We start from the raw sequence: 18,822 nt of genomic DNA, 5'->3' as shown, positions 1-18,822 counted from the left end.
AACTGAAAGGACCAAACTGAGCCTAATTAATAGATCTAAGAATTTATAACGCATAGAAAACTGTTTAAGTCTGCTGTTTGGAGCAGCTCATACTGACACTTTTTCACCCCATGTGACTAAAACAGCCTTTTAGCAGCAAATTAAAAAATAAGAATAACAGAATAAACAGAAAAACCAAATAGTTTTAAAATAGATAAAAATAGATGATAAAATAGCCTAATAGATAAGTTAGAATAAAGAATAAAGTTCACATTCAAGTGTTTTTAAGTTGTAGATTTGTACAGCTAATAGGCTACAAATAGCTTTCTAAAGCTGAAATGAAATTTCGTTTCTAAAGGAATGGGGTCCTATATCATATATCCTAACTTTATTCAAACAGAAATGATGAATTGGACGAACAAAAGCTTGGAGAATCACACATAATTTAAGATTGATATAAACCCCCATTAACATTATATAGACTACCATAATAAGAGATGGGATACTCTATAACAACAGTAATTAAAAATATTGAAAAACAACCAAGCATCAGACAAACCGCACGAAATAAAGACATATAAATAAATACATAATGATAAATAATAAATAACAGGAAATAGTAAGGCTTCTGTCGTGATCCAGGCGAAATGAGTCCCCCTGAACCGTTTTTCTTATGAGTGTGCTACATCCTCTGCGTCATCGCAGTCACGGTGACGTAGAAACGTGGCTATTCACCATCAGAGTATATATGGGCATGGCACGGGGACCACCAGTGATGGCACAGACGCACGGTGCGTCAGCTCTCTAAGCCCCTTAAACAAAGTCCCCGCATCTAACGTGATTATTTGCATACAGAAACGCCAGACCCACTCCAGACACCTGCCACTGCTGACTGACATGTCATCGTTTGTTTTACATGACAACGACTCTCAAATACGCTTCCTACAGCGATCACATGTGAAGTGTAAGATGAAATCGTGGAGGAAATTACGCGTGTACAGTCATCCTCTTAGGCAGATGTGTCATTCTCTCAAGGACCCCTGGAGGCACCCTGGCCAACACTTTGCTCCACCATGCACGGGGTCTATAGGATGGTGCTGGCGCGTGATGCGATGACAAGGCGTCACAGGTCCCTAATCCAGTCCCACGTCCCGAGGATCGCGGGATGTGATTGCGTGTGTGTGAGTCTAAAATTATGTAACAGCGCACTGCTGCTGTATTTATAGCGCATCTGTATCCGTCTGCCAACATCCGCTTATCATCCCTCTGTCTTCTCATAGGAAGGGCCGCTTAGTGCGTCTAATAAATGTAGTATCTATCTATCTATCTATCTATCTATCTATCTATCTATCTATCTATCTATCTATCTATCTATCTATCTATTGATGTCATCTAACATCATCAGTTTTTCATTATAATTCCTACTAAAGATAACTTGACTTGTAGCCTTTATGTCAATGGGAATAATTACAAAAAACAAAAAACATTGCGTTATAATAAGTTTAATATGCATGATTATGATTTGCATTTTTTGATAGAATGTGTTCTATTACTGTGCCTTTTATATCTCCCCCATGTTTGTCTCATTGCTTTGTATGATCTGATGAAGCAACAACAGAGAAAACCACTGTGGCTCATTATTTAGAGGTGTATGGTCAAATTGTTTAAGAGAACCGGATGTGACTGACCCACTACTTGCTTTACAGTGAGTTTAGAGTCAACACAGAGACGCAGTGGTCTCACGTTGCGTCTTTGAACTGTGTCTCTGGACAAAACCAGCAGGGTCTCAGCCAGCCGACCAACAATTTGCTCCTCCAGCAACGGCAGCACCGGGGCCAGCAGAGATCTCCCGGGAAGCCGCTGTCCCTGATGTGAGTGACGTTCCCTCAGTCAGATCTCTTCTCAGGTGAAGAGAGAGGCTGAGGTGTCAAGTGATAACCATCTGCCGGAGTGTGGTATCAGATGACAGAGCAGTGCGCTGACAGGCCTGCTCAAACCAAACGTGTAGTGAGAATGTGCGGCGGGAACATCTGGTGTTAAAACACTGTTCAGAATTAGTCTTAATCTCACCTCCGAACAAGCTTCCTGAGGGGACGCGGAGTGAGGAGACAGTCAGTTCTCAAACACTGTTGTTAAAGCAGATTAGCACTTTTGAATGTGAGTGCGTCCTGGATAATGTAACACACTTTACATACGAACCATTCATACGGAACTGTGTGGAAACAAAAACCTGTCTCGATTCCAATAAGATCGAAAAGCACGTCTACATGTGTGTCTGTTATTTGTCAGTGTATTTCAAAATCCTGATGTTTGTTCATCAAAAGTTCAGCAGGACATAACTGTAATTCAGTTGCAATTAGGCCTAAAGGGTCAAAATGTACCCTGGCTTCTTCATCATGTGTGGTGGCTGGGCCTCTGAATCACATGCTTCTAATACTGACCTCTGCTGGTTGGTTGCAGAACAACCTAAAACTCTTATCAACTGCATTTTTCTTAACACCTTTTCTGAAATTATACTGAGACCTATATTGCAGCCAGGTGAGCAGTGAAAAAAAAAAAAAAAAAAAACATAAACAGGGACAAACATTTTAAGAGATCAACACATTTTTATTAACCGGCCACAAATTCTTCCACATTAAACTGGAATACCTTTATAACAAACATCTATGTTCAATGATAGAAGGAAGAGCTCTATGCGAACAACGCAGTACACAACATGTGTGTGTAGTTGCCAGCACAGCAACATTTAAATACATCATGAAATTTATGATGGAGAAGGTGAGTGTAAAATAAAAATAAATACACATGTGAAGGAGGGAGGAGCTGAAAATGAAAGTGGGCGTCAGGAGAGAAGTGCTAAACTGAGCTGATGTGTGTGGTATTTAAAGGGTTTTAATGCGGAATAAAGTGCTGCATTTCTTTTAATAGTAAGTAAATAAGCTGAATGAAATATTGACTTTAAGCAAAGGCATCTGAATGATGATGGTTTTATGGACACATGCCGATGTACATTGAGTACATCTACATGTATATGTAAGTTGTATTACCTACCCAAGGGGAGATAAAGTTCAATGAACAAATCATCTCTTTTATATGAAGGTATATTCAAAGGGAACCTCCGGCAAACTTAAAGTATAAAAAAGAAACTAAACAAAGCAGGAAATAAAATAAATAATCTAAACATACATGAACATTTCGCTTTTAGCAAAACATGCCGCAGTTTGTTTGATGTCCCCCTTACAGAATACAGCCATATAAAACACTGACATTCATCCAATACTACAGTATACTCTAAGCTAAAGTAGTTTTATACTGTAATAAGATGTTAGCCTTGTAAAAAAAAAAAAAAATTAAAGAGAAAAAAAGCCTCATCATTAATCATCATGACTGTCTTTTCCTCTCGCTCATCATCAGCAATAAGGCTCGTCTCTCCTCCCCCTGCCTCCCACTCGTTAATGCCATTCAGTCCACACTTACCTTACACCCTCTGTCAAAAAGTCCAGCTGATGAATAGATAGGTAGCACCGTGTTATGGGATTTACAATCAGCATGATTTAAAGTCGGCACATTAAACACAAACGAAAACAATGGAATCACTCACTAATACGGTTGGTAGTTGTGAGGGTGACGTTTTTGCAGTCTTGCTGGTCTCACAGGTGGAAATTCGTTGACTAAACAAGCTTTCCTTTTTTCCTTTTTCTGCTCGTATAGGGACTATTAAAGCAGTCTGGTGTGGAATGGAGCTGCACTAATGTGCCGCTCAGAGAGGAGGGAATAAAAAAAGAGAATTCAGAGGATTTGGGGGAATGCAGAGGGCTGATGCCTCTTTCCTTTCACAGTCTTTCCTCTCTCTTGTTCTTTTTTTAATTTTTTTTCCCCCTCTCCACGTTTCACTTTTCTCCTCAGCAACTCTCCAAAAGACTCGTTTCCATGACAACCGCGGCATCAGTTTATCTTGGTGGGATTTTGGCAAAATGGGGGTGGCAGTCTGTTTGTGTGTGTGTGTGTGTGTGTGTGTGTGTGTGTGTGTGTGTGTGTGTGTGTGTGTGTGTGTGTGTGTGTGTGTGTGTGTGTGTGTGTGTAATCGGTGGATAAATGTGATATTTAAGATTTCAGTTGTCCTTTTAAACGCGTATGTGTGCAGGTATCACTGGACTGCCAATCTTTCTCAGTAAGAAATCTTCTTCACTTGCTGTTCTCCGTTTCTCTTCATTTCCATTTTCTCTAGACGAAGGCCTCGGGGATGTCGGAGCCGTTAATTTTCATGTAGATCTTAGCGTTGTCCATCTTCTGCTGTTGCTCTCTGAAGAGCGTCCGTCTGTAGCAGATCAGGTAGAGAGGCAGCAAGAAGCCCAGCATACTGAGGGCAAGGAGTCCAACATTGACCTGGAGGACAACACTAGAATTAGCCATGCCTAAGGGTTTCATTCATGCGTGACAGTGTTTGAGTGTGTGCGTATACATACCCAGAGTGGGTCTCCCCCCAGGGGTCCCATCATAGCCAGAAATAGGGGTTGCTGCAGCAGAGCAAACACAGCACTGACCAGAGACTGCATGCCCGTCAGACTACCAAACTGGGAGGAGGGATACCTGGAGAGAAAGGAGAGGTACATTTAGTCTCTAAGTTTGAAGCGACATGCACATGCAGAGGACCAAGATGATGAAGATCATGATATAAATGTGTGTGAGTGTGTGTGAAGTTAGTGGTACTTTGGGGACTTACACAGCAGCGTAGAGGCCACCAACAGCGGAGTGAATGAATCCTCTCACCACAGTGTGTAAGACAAATGACACAATCTGAGATAAAAGATAAAAGTAGAGGAAATCAATAATAATAGATCATGATCATTTAGGTGGGAGCCTCAAAGGAACTAGTCAACATTTTGGGACACATGCCTTTTGGCTTTTCTCGCAGAAAGAAGATGAATATCGCTTGTGAAATGAAACTGGAGGTGGTTTTGGAAACGGCCTGCTTGGCTCTGTCCAAAAGTAAAATCTACCTCCCAGCACCTCTAAAGCTCAACAATTAATGTGCTATATCTTGTTTGTTTCATCTGTATCTACTCTATGCTAAGCTAAGTTAGCCTATCCTACTGTAGCCTTATAGATAGATAGATAGATAGATAGATAGATAGATAGATAGATAGATAGATAGATAGATAGATAGATAGATAGATAGATATTTTATCAATCCTAAGGGGAATTCAGGTTTATTTATCTCTCTGCATTAAAGTGAACCAGCTTGTTTCCCGAAATGCCAAACTATTCCTTTAAAGTTCCACATTATCACACATTATATGTAATTACACATAGTGATGCTGTTAGCCATGTTGACTTTTACATAACTGGCTGTCTCTGCTGCCAACAGCCTGTGAAAAGAGGCTAATCAGTAACTTTTTCTTTTAAAGAAAAACTTTGCTAGCAAGGCATCTCTGACAGCTGAAGTGCACCACTCACCTGCAGGGGGAGATTGGGCACTAGGCAGGTGATCCCGAATCCTACTAAAAGGACGTTTGTGAGGACGAAAGCTCGCAGGGCATTGGTCACCTTCTGGGTCTTTCTGTCTCTGGGCTTTTTCTTAATCTCCCCCCTTACAAAGGAAGAGAGGTCAGATGAGCACTGATTTCACAACTCCGTTTTATGTAAATATGTAAATATTAATGCCTGGGTCTATAAATGGAAAGGGGTAGAAACAGAGAGTTTACCCACCACTATTAAGGGGTTACTCAGACTTGACTCACTTGCTGCAGGGTTCCTTTTCCTCCTCTCCATCATCACAGTCCTTCAGCTTCCAGTCCATGATCTGACCAATCACAGGAGTGGTCATCAGGCAAAGTAGCTGCAGCATGCCAAAGATGGAAGTGTATAGACTCACTGAGAGGGAGAGAATGAGGATTAAAAAGTTGTAAAAAAAAAAACAAAACAAACAAACCCAAACCCAACATTACAATATTAGAAATTGGGAAAAGATAAGAAAGGGGAAGGATTAGAAGGAAGGATAAAAAGATCGAAGTGGTGGAGGCTTCAGGTCTGTTTTCTAGCTAGTTAATGACTATGATGGTACAGTTAATTATTAGTCCTAGCTGCGGGAGCTACACAGAATGACACAACCAGATACTGAGTTAACGGAGGTTCGAAAGTCAATATTATGCCAATATGCGGGGGATTTATGATCCATGGACTAATGATAAATGAAAAGTGCTCATATGATGTGTACTGTTTGCTGGTGCTGAGGGGCAAAGTTAGTTAATGAGTACAACAAATGGTACCTGGTGGTTTCAGATGAAAGCTGAATGTCAGCTGAAGGACTGGGTTACTGACATGAACAACAGCCAAGGTCAAATCATGAAATAACACTAACTAGCTACGACAGTTTTACAGTAAGTAGTGGAAGTGGGTTATTGGGGTGTGGTAGCAGACCTGTGCCAGACTAGAGGTTATATTCTAATTGTTATTAACTTGACAGTTAATAATGTAACGGTTCAGTAAACTACTCATATAACTATAAGCTTTTAGTCTTACCAACTTCCATTCTCTCCACTGAAAATTCAATTAAAAGCAAGTCAGTTCAGCTGCTTTTTAGTCACGAATCAAAGTCACTTATTGATAGTCAGTGTCATATTCTAGATAAAGCAAAAAAAAAAAGAGAAGTTTTCATGTGTGTCTACACACACAGAGACATATATTCAAAGGCAGAAAAACAAACCTGTGTTGAGGTCTCCATCACTGAGAGACTCCAGGACGCTGTTCATGGCCCCCATGTAGAACAAGAGACGAAGCTGAGTGACGGACATGGTGACCAGGCTGAGCATGAAGATCGGGCTGCTGATAGTTTTCAAGAACGACTGGGCTGCAGAGGGGACGAAGGAGTAAATGACATGCATTAGGATGAGAAGCACAAAAAAAACGGGGTCAACCTTTACTAAAATTCACATCAGGAGCTTTTCAATTCTGCAGTCTTACACTCTTCCTGTGGCCTGCACTCCATTTCCAGGTCCATGGTGGAGAGGCAGAGCTTGTGGCCGTCCTTAGTGGCCAGCTCCTTCTGCTTCAGGCTGTTGCCAACACTCAGACGGCGGCCCACGGTGGTCACTTGGCTGTAGAACTGCTTCCCTGTGATTTTGTGGTCAAAGCCCAGCCAGCTGAACTTGATCTTCACACTGAGAAAGAAGAAGAGGTCAGATGGATGAAAAGCGGGTGAATGAAGTGGGAGTAAAAGACAAGGGCGACAAGGGAGGGGGTCGTGGAGGATAAAAAAAAAAATTAAAAAAGTTAATATCATAAAGAGAAAATGGTGATGAGTCTTGACGTGACTCAGTGTACTGGAAAAATTTCCTGCTGAATCAGCCGGTTCAAAAACATGATTCTAAGTGTGATCATCAGCAGATAGACTTTAACCTGGTCGCATTACACTGCACATTTCTGGACATATTACATAGTTATTTGTCAGATAGAGTCAATGATTTCTATAGCCATGCAATGCAACTGTTACATCTGGATCTACATCTGGATGGGAAAGGCTCCATCAGAATGACAACGTTGACATGTAGTAACAGATAAAAAAGAAGATAGAATAGTGACTGCGTGTATCTGTGGTACTAACCTGTAGTCCATGTCCTCTGGTCCTGGGAATGGTTCCAGTGGCCAGTTGAAGTAGCAGTTCAGGAAGACCAGTCCAGCACAGGCAGCCCACACCACCAAAATAGTGATGAAAGGTATGCCAAGGTCATAGATCACCTGTGCACATCAAAACACGACCAATGAACGCAAAATACAGAGGAGACCACAAATATAAGAAGTCAGAAAGCGTTTCAGTGTTTTAAACCTGCTTCCGGATCCATATCTCCATCAAATTACACATGTGTGGAAAATACCCACATATCTAAATTCTATCTGTGAATACTGAGGCCTTTATATAAAGATGACCATGTCATGTTACTCAGTGGTGGCAATATTATATCATATATTATATCATCAAGTTTCCAATTGGATTCAAGAAGAGATATGGCAGGTTATGACTTTGGCAAACAATTCAAATAGAAGTTGGGCATTTGTCTATTAAAGTGGAAATCTTCCCTTCCCCAGTTCTGCTGACTGATGTGCTCAGCATGTATGCACTCTGTTAACATTATACTTTTATACTTTTTTTTTTTAGCATTCTATCTTGCGATATGTATTGACAATAACATTGTGTTAATAACACATATAGAATAATATCATAATGGCGGATGCTAGGCCTTGTGGATCTGGTAATCTGGTTGCCTGTTCTCTATCCATTAAGTTTAATTGTTCTTTTCATTCGCTTTTGCACATGGTTACAGACTCTTTCTCCACCTCCCTTCACTCGTATTTGAATATAATGCACTTGGCAAAAAAGAGACAAAACACACATTAAACAAAGATAAAGATGAATTTGACTGCTGGCATCATTATTAATACTATTTTTCTTTGCAAATTTTCTGTAGATATAACGATAATATTGTTATCGTAAATTTTTTTGGCCACGATAATCATACAGTGAAAATCTGACACTGTGACCGCCCTAATTTGAACTATTTACTGTGATATTTTGTTTCATTTAATTGGATTGCAGCATGGAAAGACAGAAAAATATACATTTTTTTCACATTATGTTTTAAATTTGGTGAAGACTGGATGACATTTATAGGAGTGGTGAAAAAACATAAGTTAACATATATCGTGTCAGTGCAGGTGTGTGGATGTGTGCAGGGTGATTCAGTGATTGTTACCTTGACACCAGGGAAGGTGACAGCGGATGAGGCGTAGGAGCCGATCATCAGGGCGATGAAGGTCGAGCGGAGGTCCCCAAACATGTTAGGCAGCTAGAGAGAGAGAGAGAGAGAGAGAGAGAGAGAAATGAAAAGAGACAGATTAAGATTTCAGATTATCACATCATCACAACCTGTCCTAGTTAATCTTTTCTGAGCCACACTTACAGGTTTTAGTGGAGATCTGCATTTTAACAGGCATTCATATAAACAATATTTCATTGTAAATATGAGTATAAAGGTCAAAACATCTACTGCCAAGATCATCGTGGTCTCAGCTACACTCTAGCTGCTCTAAGCTTGAGGCCGCTGGGACAGATTTGGGACACTGTGAGGATGGTGCCCACTGACACGGGGGTCAGAGGGGACAGTGGGAACCAATTAGCATGCAGACATGGCTGTACAGAAAGAACATCCGAGAGAATAATAGCACAACAAAGTGACATGGAACACTTTGTAATATAAAACACCATCACATAACACACACAGCTGTCCAACACAGGACACGGACGACGCAGTGCTGGTGAATTCTATACAGCTGAAACAATCGCAGAGGGCGACTGAGGAGAGGTGACATTCGAGGACAAAAGAGATGGACTGACGATAAAAGATGACGATGATGAGAGATGGGATGAGTAACCTACTAAGTTCACTCTCTCTGTCTTTTACGTGCTTTGGGGAAAGACAAGAGAGAGCTGGGAGATACAACAGAGAAAAACAGGAGACAGCGGGTGACAAAACACCCGAATACAAAGGCATTCACAAGCTGTTCTGCTTTCAAGAGACTGAACAACAACAAGCACATTCAATTACATAAGGAGGAAGCTGAGGAAGAGGTATGTGTTTGTGTCTGTGTCTGCTAAACTGAAAAAAGTTTGCACACAGAAGCACCCCAGTTTATCAGGAGTCCTTGAAAAAAAAAAAAAAAACTGCTCCAACGGATTTTTAAATATTACTGATACATCAGCAGCTGCTGGAAAGGTGAACAGACAACTGACATTTTGGCAGGGAGCCAGCTGTGGCTGCTGAGGGCAGCTGAGTGTTACCCAACACCCCTCAGCTGAGAATGAATGCCTGTATGTCTGAGGTGAAGTCATAATCAAGGAGTCAAGGAGCAATGCAGAGTCTAATTATTAACCCAACACTGAGGCTTTCGAGTACAGTATGTCAGGTTGTGAAAGGGGATGAAAGGGGAAAACACGGCTTCATGGACAGACCCTGAAGGCTCCTGGGGGCTGAGGCCTGCAGGAAAAGAGCAAAACAAAGCCCTAAATCATGGCTTTACTACATCGCTGACATTAAGGCAATGTGGCAGCAACTAATAAGGAATTTAGGTGGACGCAACTGATACCACATAGGAGACGAAAGACGTAGCCTGTGGTGGTATAGAAAATAGAGTGTTTCATTGGGAGATTTACTGGAGGAGAGCCCCTCTCTTGTGAAAAGCATCACCATGGTACAACCCCGGACTCCTGTGTGTGTCACTGTAGGCTGAACTGATGGCAAAGGGGAGGGACCAGGAGGATGAGGAACAGCAGGGGGAAAATGCAGAGGAATGGTGAGGGAATGACCCTGTGAACTCTACGAATTCCCACTTGTTTTTCCGTCCCTGTGTCTTTTGTGGGTCTGCTCCGTCTTAAAGGGGAGCTCCACCCACTGTCGTTTGAAGTCCTCTGTGGCTCCAAGGAAAGCTGTTCGAAATCTGATTCTGCCTCAAATGATGTCACTCGAGTCAGTGATGGTTGGGTCTGAGGACTACAAGTGTGAAAATGAAAAACATTTGGAGGCGCGCCATTAGAGCTTTACCAGCTGAACTAAGCTGTCAGTTGCATTGTGGGTAATGTGGGCACCTGTTTTTTTTTTTTAACTGTCCATTGGGGTTTTGAAAAGGCATATACTTTTTTTAACTTCCCTGTAAACATCAATCGAACCCCAAAGGGTAAAGTCATTTCCAAAACATGAATGGGAAACTGACTGAGGGGTCTTTATGATTTATGCCTCTGATTGTTGTTCTTTCTTTTTCTTTCAACTTACTGCACAATGTAAAATTCGAGCCGTTCTAGCTGCTAGATCTGCTCTTGCTATGATGTTATTGCAACACTAAACGCAGTGGACAGTGATAATGAACCAGTGCGTTACTTTCCCCTCTCCTCCTCTCTCTCCAATCAGTCCCTGCTCCCTGCTATCCAAAGCTGAGGCCGATTGTCCACGGGAACACAGAGAGCAGCGTAAGGAGCCAAACAAAAAAAAAAACCCCAAAACAAACAAAAAAACAACAACAAAAAAACATAACAGAACACAACAGGAGACAGGGTGGAATGCCAGACAGGGGGGGGGGGGGGCAGACAGGGAGCCAGCAAACTATTATAACAGCACTAACATTGACACAAAAGACACGATGAAGATAGAAAATATACATCTGTACAAACACTATGTGACAAGGCTCTGCAGTGGTGGTGGTGGTGGGTGGGGATTCAAAGCACAGGCAACTGTGCACTCACTTACTGTGAGAGAGGTGAAGGTCATGCACATGCCCCCAAAGCCATTGAAAGTCAGCGCAATGAAGATAAGGACAGAGAGTTCTGCAAATGACACACATTAGGTCAAGAGTCAAGAGCCACACTACTAAACAAATGCAGTTTAAAAATGAAGGTACACGTGCAGTCTGCGGGCAGGCTTACCATTTGGTTTGTAGGCTCCATAGGCAATGAGGAGACAGGACAATCCGAAGCACGTGCTGAAAATAGATGAACGTCGTGTCAAACCCTTCTAATGACAATTTAAATCGCATCAAATTGCTGCCGAAGAAATAACATCCAGAATTCTTAGGTTCAAAGTCAAGTTCAAAAGACACCATTGTTAGTCTGGATCATTTCTTCTCCTTCCTTGCTCACCTGCCCAGCAGTCGTAGCTTGCGAGGCCCATATTTATCCATGACGATCCCCAGCGGCAGTGTGATGGCTGAGAGCAGGAAGGAGCCCACCGTGAACGCCAGGTTCAGCATCTCATCCTGCTCTTTACAGATCAGCCAGCCGTTCATCCTCAGGGGCCCGTCCAGGGGGACAAGGGGTCTCATCTCCACTCCGTCGCCCAGACCAACCACGGCACCCTCACCATCATAGTAGTCATACTCGTCGGGTGCCGGCGTCACCTCGGTTTGGGACAGATTGTAGCTGGAGCTGTTACCTAAAGAGCGTTATGAAAGCGGGTGGAAGATTAGACACATTTTGGAGTATGACACCAACAAAAAAAACCCCAAAACAAACAGATGTGAGATGAGGTGATCCAGGTTGCCAAAACGTGACCATTTCATTGAGGAGTCACGTGCCTTATTTGATCATACTGATGCGAAAAAAGTTCTGCGAAAAATCGTATGAGTGTGGAAGATTGACTCCTATAGACGCTTTGGCGCAGGGAGCTGTGAGCTTCTTGTCATACAGATGAAATCTGAAGGCGGCGGTTCTGCTTATTCACAGGATCATGATACATCAACACATAGTGTCCTCGCGTGCGCTGATCACGTGCAGAATCAGGGTGTATGTAAAAAATCAAAGTAGAAACCTATAACATCATATCATGTGCCAATCTGCTTTTACTGAGATGCTGTTTGGATTTTATTAGTAGCCTACGTTGGAATGGGATATAAGGTGATAAGGTGGAACTGGCAGTAAACTTCTCATTATCATTAGAACCCGCAAGATAATGTGAAAAAGTACAAAAGTTCAGGTTGAGTCCAGCGAGGAAAACGAGAGGAGCAGCAGTTTGGAGACTTTATTGCTCATGTATGAGCTGATGTTTTCTGGATTTCCTCCCTCGCCTCTACCGTTTTCCTTTCTAGTCATAGATGGCAAGTATTTGTGTGGTGTCCTTGTGTGAAACACCATGACGTGCTTCATAACAAAGTGGCAAAGTCTCCCTCAGGAAACCAGATCGTACACGTTGTTAGACACTGTGGAGCAAGGCCGAAGGGGGACAGCTGGTTGGCAAAGCGTCCGAACATGCACATATTTGGTGTTGTTTGGCAACTGTCGCAGGCAGATTCGATTGGGCAGGGCGATGCAAAATGAATAGCTCGACTGTTTAAAGAAAACACACATTGGGTTTTTTTTTTTTTTCTCATTCTTGGCCTCTGACGAAATAACGGCCGGCATTAAGCGACTGGCACCAAGCTTAACGTTCACATTATCTGCAAAATGCACTCTTGTTGAGTGGCAGGGAAATGTGTGGGTGTCTGTGGCTCAGTGTGGGAATGAAGCTCGTAAAGAAAAAGAAGAAAAAAAAAAGCAGGGATGAATCCCAAGATTTAGAGAGCAGACTAAAAGAATCATAAATTACCTTGCATATAGTGTTCCTTTACTGGCCTTGCAGACTGATAAGCAGCAGCAACGGGCAAAGGGGATCAGTACAGTGTTGAAACATGGTCGGTGAGGTGGTGAAGGTGATTAGTGAAAAATTGTGGTTAATGAAAGAACAGTGCATGATGTCTTTTTTGCAATGACATTTCCATTTCGATGAAATTTCATAAGATTCTGTGGAGCTGCACGTGTACTAAAAGGTGTGACGCTCACAATGAATTCTAGGGAGTGTATACTTTGTTTAACTGTGTTAAATAGTAACTGAAAATCCTCAAACGTGTATAAAAATGTGCAACAAGTGTAAAAAAAAAAAACTCAGTCATTTTACCAACTTATCTGAAGTGAGGCAGTGCCCATATAAACCTGAGTTTTAACCACCCCCCTCATATCTCTGCTGCATAAGCACAAAATCTCCATCTGCACGGTTGTTATCTGTCCTTTCTGTTTTTACTGACACCCCCACCCCCCCTCCTTCCCAGTTGTCTGATTTCTACTGTTCATTACTTTACTATCAGTCTCTTCCCTGCCCTTTATCAGTGGACTTTAAGCTTCCATATTACCAGTAATAAAATCCTGCTGTGGATCTCTCAGTCCCCTCTATCACATGTCACATGCCTGAAAAGAGCTGAGCTGGTACTGCTGTGCTCTCCCTCTTACATCATCAGCACAAGATAAAGACGACTGTGGCAGCGCTCCAGGCAGTCACCTACAGTGGTGGATGCTCAACTAGGGGGTTTGTTCCTATGCACAGCATCAGCATTATTTAATATGCTAGAAAATGTTGTACTGTTGAGTAATTAGCCTTTAGTAATAGAAGGTCAATGGTTGAATTTTAGGATCTGTTACTAAGTGATGCTGAATGACCCTTAAACATCAAGCTGGAAATATATCCTCCTACAAATCACCAGCTAGGTGAATCAATTACTCTCAACTCCTGAGAAAGACAGGCCGGCTACTCAACTGAATCCCACCAATAGTCTGGTGTCTTTGTACAGTGCTCATCACAGTCAGGCGGCATGGGGCACGACACAGTGTCACCTCAGGTCCAAAGGATAAGTCTGGCGTGATTCCTCTGTCTCTCTCTTGTGACCACTCTCTTTTAAAACGACCTGACTGGTGCTATTGTGTGCATCACTTCCACCTTTGTACTTGAAAACACTTAATAAGCACTTGCCTCACCGTGGACGGGGAGAAAAAGAGAAAACACTTTAGAGAAGAGGGCAACAGGACAGCTGATCTAGCCCATTATTGGTTTATCAGTTGCCTCCTCTGCCACTTTAGCTGGAGTCGCTGTAAATTAAAAAAAAAAAAACTCCAGGGGGCAAGTAGAATGAGATACTTTTAAGTTTATGAGACAGTGGAACCTTTTAGTCTTTAACTTTTTGACCACTTTGCCGACCTGTAACCCTGCGCTCTTTCTAATTGAACTTATCAGGTTTAATCTCCTGGGTCCTCATGTCCATTCACAGAAAACACTTCTTGTTCCCAGAGAATGGATGGAAGAGGCAGGAGAGGAGCAGTGTTCAGTTACGTCTCTTAAGTAAAAGCTTGCTCCCCTCCTTCACCCTAAATCAAGGTGCCACTTTACCGACTGACCCGGTAACCAATCTCCCTCAAGTCCTTACATTAAGTTCTGCACTATAACCTCATGAAGACAGATGCTCAAGACCATTTACTTAAAGGCTACTGCTTTTCCATCAAGAAAAAATCTAGGCAAAGGTCTGGAGATATATGATGGAACAGGCGATGTAAAAGTAAAGCCTGTTGGTCCGTGATTCCTTTGTCAACACAGAAATACAACAGTTGTGACTCACCCTCCTCGTTGCACATGTACGAGTAGAAGCCCTCTGACTTGAGCATGATGAGGAGCGATCCCCATCCCAACAGCACGGCAGAGAAGAGCAGATTCTCAATGATAGCCGTCACCGCCATCCACCAGCGCCTGGCGAACGCCGTGGCCAGGGTCGGAGCCATGGTTTGAGGGAAAGAAATTAAAGGCAGGGAAGAGCGAAGAACCAGAGGGCGACAGATGGAGGGAGAGAGAGAGAGAGAGAGAGAGAGAGAGAGAGAGAGACCACCAGAGAGGGAAGACAAGAGCAAGCTGGAAGCGCAGAGAAGAGCCTCCCTGACTGACACTCAGGATGAGGGATCACTGATCACTTATCTGTGAAGAGGAAGGCACAAGAAGAAGGGGGAGGTTTTATAGTTAGCCTATCACCGAAGTTACTGTGGGACAGAAGGGTTCAGTTTACATCACAAGATAAAACCACTTAACTTTGAACCTAACTGAAGATAACTAGTTGTACTGTATGAAAAAAGTGAAGAAAAAAAATCTGTGACATCTGTGACTAATTAAACACATGCTCTGTTTTCGGATTGATTGAAAATCTCCCTTCTAATTACACACAGAGGAGAGATAATGGCATTTGTGTTAAGTAACTAAAGTAACTAATAGTACCAATGTGTGGCGAATTATTAACCCTCCTGCTAGTACAAAGATCATGACATCACTCTGCTGCTGTGACAAAGATCCTACATCTCATTACAGGCACTAATAACTGAAGAAGAATCCATGGTGGCATCACTGTGTCTTTCTGCTGTTTTGCTGGAAAAGGCAAACTGGTCCAAACTGGACTCTGAGAGAAAAGTGGGGCTCTCTCGCTGCTCCCTCACCCCGTGGCCCCCTGTCTCTCCCCACAACTCCCCTTAATGTCCTCTCCAGCTCATCCAACCGCAACTTTCCTCTGCAATTACTGTGGTGCATCCAAAACATAAAGGAGCTGCCAGACAAACAATTAACAAATCCATTCTCTCAAACACACACACACATACACACACACACACACACACACACACACACACACACACACACACGCACACACACACACAATGCTGTACATGCACCCACACACAATCTGTTCAACCAGTTTGACGAAAGTGTTTGCAGAGTGAGCTGCAGATCTCATAGAAAAATAAACAAGCAAGTGAACATATTAAAATTGAGGGTAGCCTGTTTCTGTGCATGTGTTGTTTCACTTAATTAAAGAGACAAACCTATTCCCATTATTCATTCAATCTCCTACCACGCAAAACAAATTACAGGAAGCTACACAGGCAAATTACAAACTCCTTTACCTCTCCACGCTGTATGCAGCACCATCCAGCCTCAAACTTCCAGATGTACTCCGGTCAGCTTTAAATGGCCAGTTATCTGTGAAAAGCCAGGTTTATATACTCAGGCTGCCTTCACGTGGCGCCCCCTATTGACCATGGGACTGTCTGATGTCTGCACCCCAGCCAATCAGAACTGAACAACAAACAGGCCCAGCACTTTGATATTTGAATAATGATGCAGGCAGAGTCAGTTTGAAGTCCTGTAGATTATTTTTTTTTTCTATAAAACTTAGTTTAATAGTACAGCTGGACCAAGGAGCAAATAAACAAAACAGTCTTTGTAAATAAGAATGACAGTTTGATTTTATCAGTCATTGGGAATGGGGATGGGGAAGTTTTAAAGCATTTTAACTGGGTGAGTGGAAAGGATTAATCAAGCCAAACAAAGTCTGGTTGAAAACATAATGGACTTTTGCAGATAAGGATGCGTGGCGGCTATCAGCAGCACGTCTGGTTCAATAACAGGCACTGATAGAGAGCAGGAGGCAGACTGGGAGCGACTGGTGACTCCTCTGTTTCAGTCATTGCGTAAACTGTTTACTGATGTTTACCGTGCTTTTTGTTTAATGTTTACCGGAGTATGATCTGCTGAGGTTGTGGCTACATGCAGACTGAGGGCAGCAGTTGGCTGATCTCAGCCTCCACGGAGTCCATTAAACCCGATACTTGAATCGGGTGATTTATGGTCACTAATGAGTCATTTTTTCTCAATATGCGTTCACTTGCACCAAATCTGCATGATCAATAGTCCTGCTGACTGCCACATTTAGTTCAGTGGAAATTCATTCAGCAGGTGTAGGCTCCTTCTATCTGGTTTAAGTTGAGTTTTAATTGGGGTTTCCTTTTTTCATTAAAAACATCTGAACCATCAGTGTATATGTATGCATTTTGACTATATAATAGGCTATATAATAATCTATATAACCAGACCACCCCCAACCCTTGCTGCTGTTCCTGCCTGTGTGTCGATGCAGAGACTCTGCAGGGGTTGGGTGTTTGTCCTTGTGTACTTCCTACTAAAACATGTTGAAAATTCTGCTGCAAAAAATGTAGGGAAAAAAATAGGAAAAATGTTCCTATGGAATAATACAGTAGTAGCTTATCCATTGTTTGGATCCGTTGCTGTACCTCTCTGTGGTGATGCAAATTGAGGATAAATTTCCAAAATCCAGAATTTACTGTTCACTTCTGACTGTATTATATAGGGAGTAGTGAATGAGTGAACAGATGACTGAATTCACACATGACTTATACTTTATAAGCTTGTTAGATGTTAAAGTTAAAGATAAAGATAAAGTTTTTACCATTAATTTCTGCAGATAAAACCTCCTACGTGGATTATAACAGCTGGCAGGTTAGTTACGCGTCTTTGCTGTCTCTACTGCAGCCGTGAAAGCGGGCAAAATGTCCAGCAAATCCAGAAGTTGTGACGTGTGTTTGGCCGTTAAGTGTATCTTCACCACCCACACACTGTATTATTCCAATAAATGTAGAGATGTGGTAGAAAAACAAGGGTTTGGCTCTGAGTGCAAGCAGCTGCCTGGTGGTCAGGATTCAAATAAGGGGCTGCTTCCACTCTCGTCCAGTCTTATCTTAAATGTCTCACCAAAAACATTGAACCTTTACTGTATTGTTCTCTCTGCATTTAAACTACTGTTCATTTTTGCACACAGACTAACTCTGTGTAAAAGATAGTAAATTGTTACACTTGAGGAGGATTTTCAAAAACCTGGCAACCGAAGTCGTCCCTTTTAATGGCTCATAATTTATCTGACTAAAGCATTGGTAAATGATTGTCACGTGATGATTAACCATTAATACAACTATTAATTATATCTTATAAACCCTTTATGAATGGTGCCTCATCACAAAAAGGTTCTTCCCATTAGTAATAAATTTAAATTGAGCTTCTATTGTCTGCAAACTGAAACCCTGTTTTCCATGCTGAAGACTACTGATTATCCATATCCAGTGTATTATACTGAAACTGTAATCAATATTCAAATTAACCACTGAGTGAACAGTCAACCTATCTAACCAAACACTGATATGGTCATTTATGCTGTTACTGTGATCAGCGTCTCAGATTAAAGGTAAAAACCAAATTTGAAATTCAGCTTTTGATCTTGCCTCCTATAAAACCATCCATGTTGATGGGGCATTTGATCTATCAGTACTATTAGCCAATCAGACTTTAAATGATAAACTGACGTCACATTGTTGGCGATGCTACAAGTGGATTTGGAATGGAACAATTATTGATAGACTCATTATAAAAACAAACATTTCAAATACGATTATTCTAGTGCAGTGTCTGTTCATTTCTCAGCAGGATAACGCAAAAAGTACTGAACCGACTTTCACTGAACTTGGTGGAGGGATGATGCACAAGAACCCAGGGAAGAACCCACTAAATTTTGGGGCAGATCCAGATCATTTACTGTGGATTTGAATTATTTTTTCTCTGCGAAGTCTGGTGTTTGTGCTCTCTGAGTGCCCTTCTAGTTATTGCCCTGCTTTCTTTG

At 42.1% G+C, this 18,822-nt stretch overlaps 1 protein-coding gene across 2 annotated transcripts; it reads right to left on the bottom strand.

Annotated features, from left to right (window-relative positions):
• Positions 1-2,565: 2,565 nt before the first annotated feature.
• On the bottom strand, positions 2,566-16,324 carry slc43a2b (solute carrier family 43 member 2b). Of its 2 annotated transcripts, XM_056396439.1 has the most exons (15): positions 16,259-16,324; positions 14,938-15,287; positions 11,663-11,954; positions 11,450-11,505; positions 11,274-11,350; positions 8,730-8,822; positions 7,583-7,716; positions 6,943-7,139; positions 6,686-6,829; positions 6,502-6,519; positions 5,721-5,853; positions 5,437-5,569; positions 4,703-4,776; positions 4,446-4,569; positions 2,566-4,365 (listed from the first exon to the last, which is right to left on the bottom strand). In XM_056396439.1, the coding sequence occupies exons 2-15, from the start codon at positions 15,095-15,097 to the stop codon at positions 4,204-4,206; spliced, it is 1,797 nt and encodes a 598-aa protein (XP_056252414.1). In that variant the 5' UTR covers positions 15,098-15,287; positions 16,259-16,324; the 3' UTR covers positions 2,566-4,203. The 2 variants fall into 2 exon arrangements, with proteins under 2 accessions (XP_056252414.1, XP_056252415.1); XM_056396440.1 differs by lacking the exon at positions 6,502-6,519.
• Positions 16,325-18,822: the final 2,498 nt, after the last annotated feature.

The sequence above is a fragment of the Seriola aureovittata genome, chromosome 15 (assembly GCF_021018895.1).
Source record: "Seriola aureovittata isolate HTS-2021-v1 ecotype China chromosome 15, ASM2101889v1, whole genome shotgun sequence".
Lineage (NCBI taxonomy): Eukaryota > Metazoa > Chordata > Actinopteri > Carangiformes > Carangidae > Seriola > Seriola aureovittata.
This window is presented reverse-complemented; position numbering and strand designations above follow the sequence as displayed.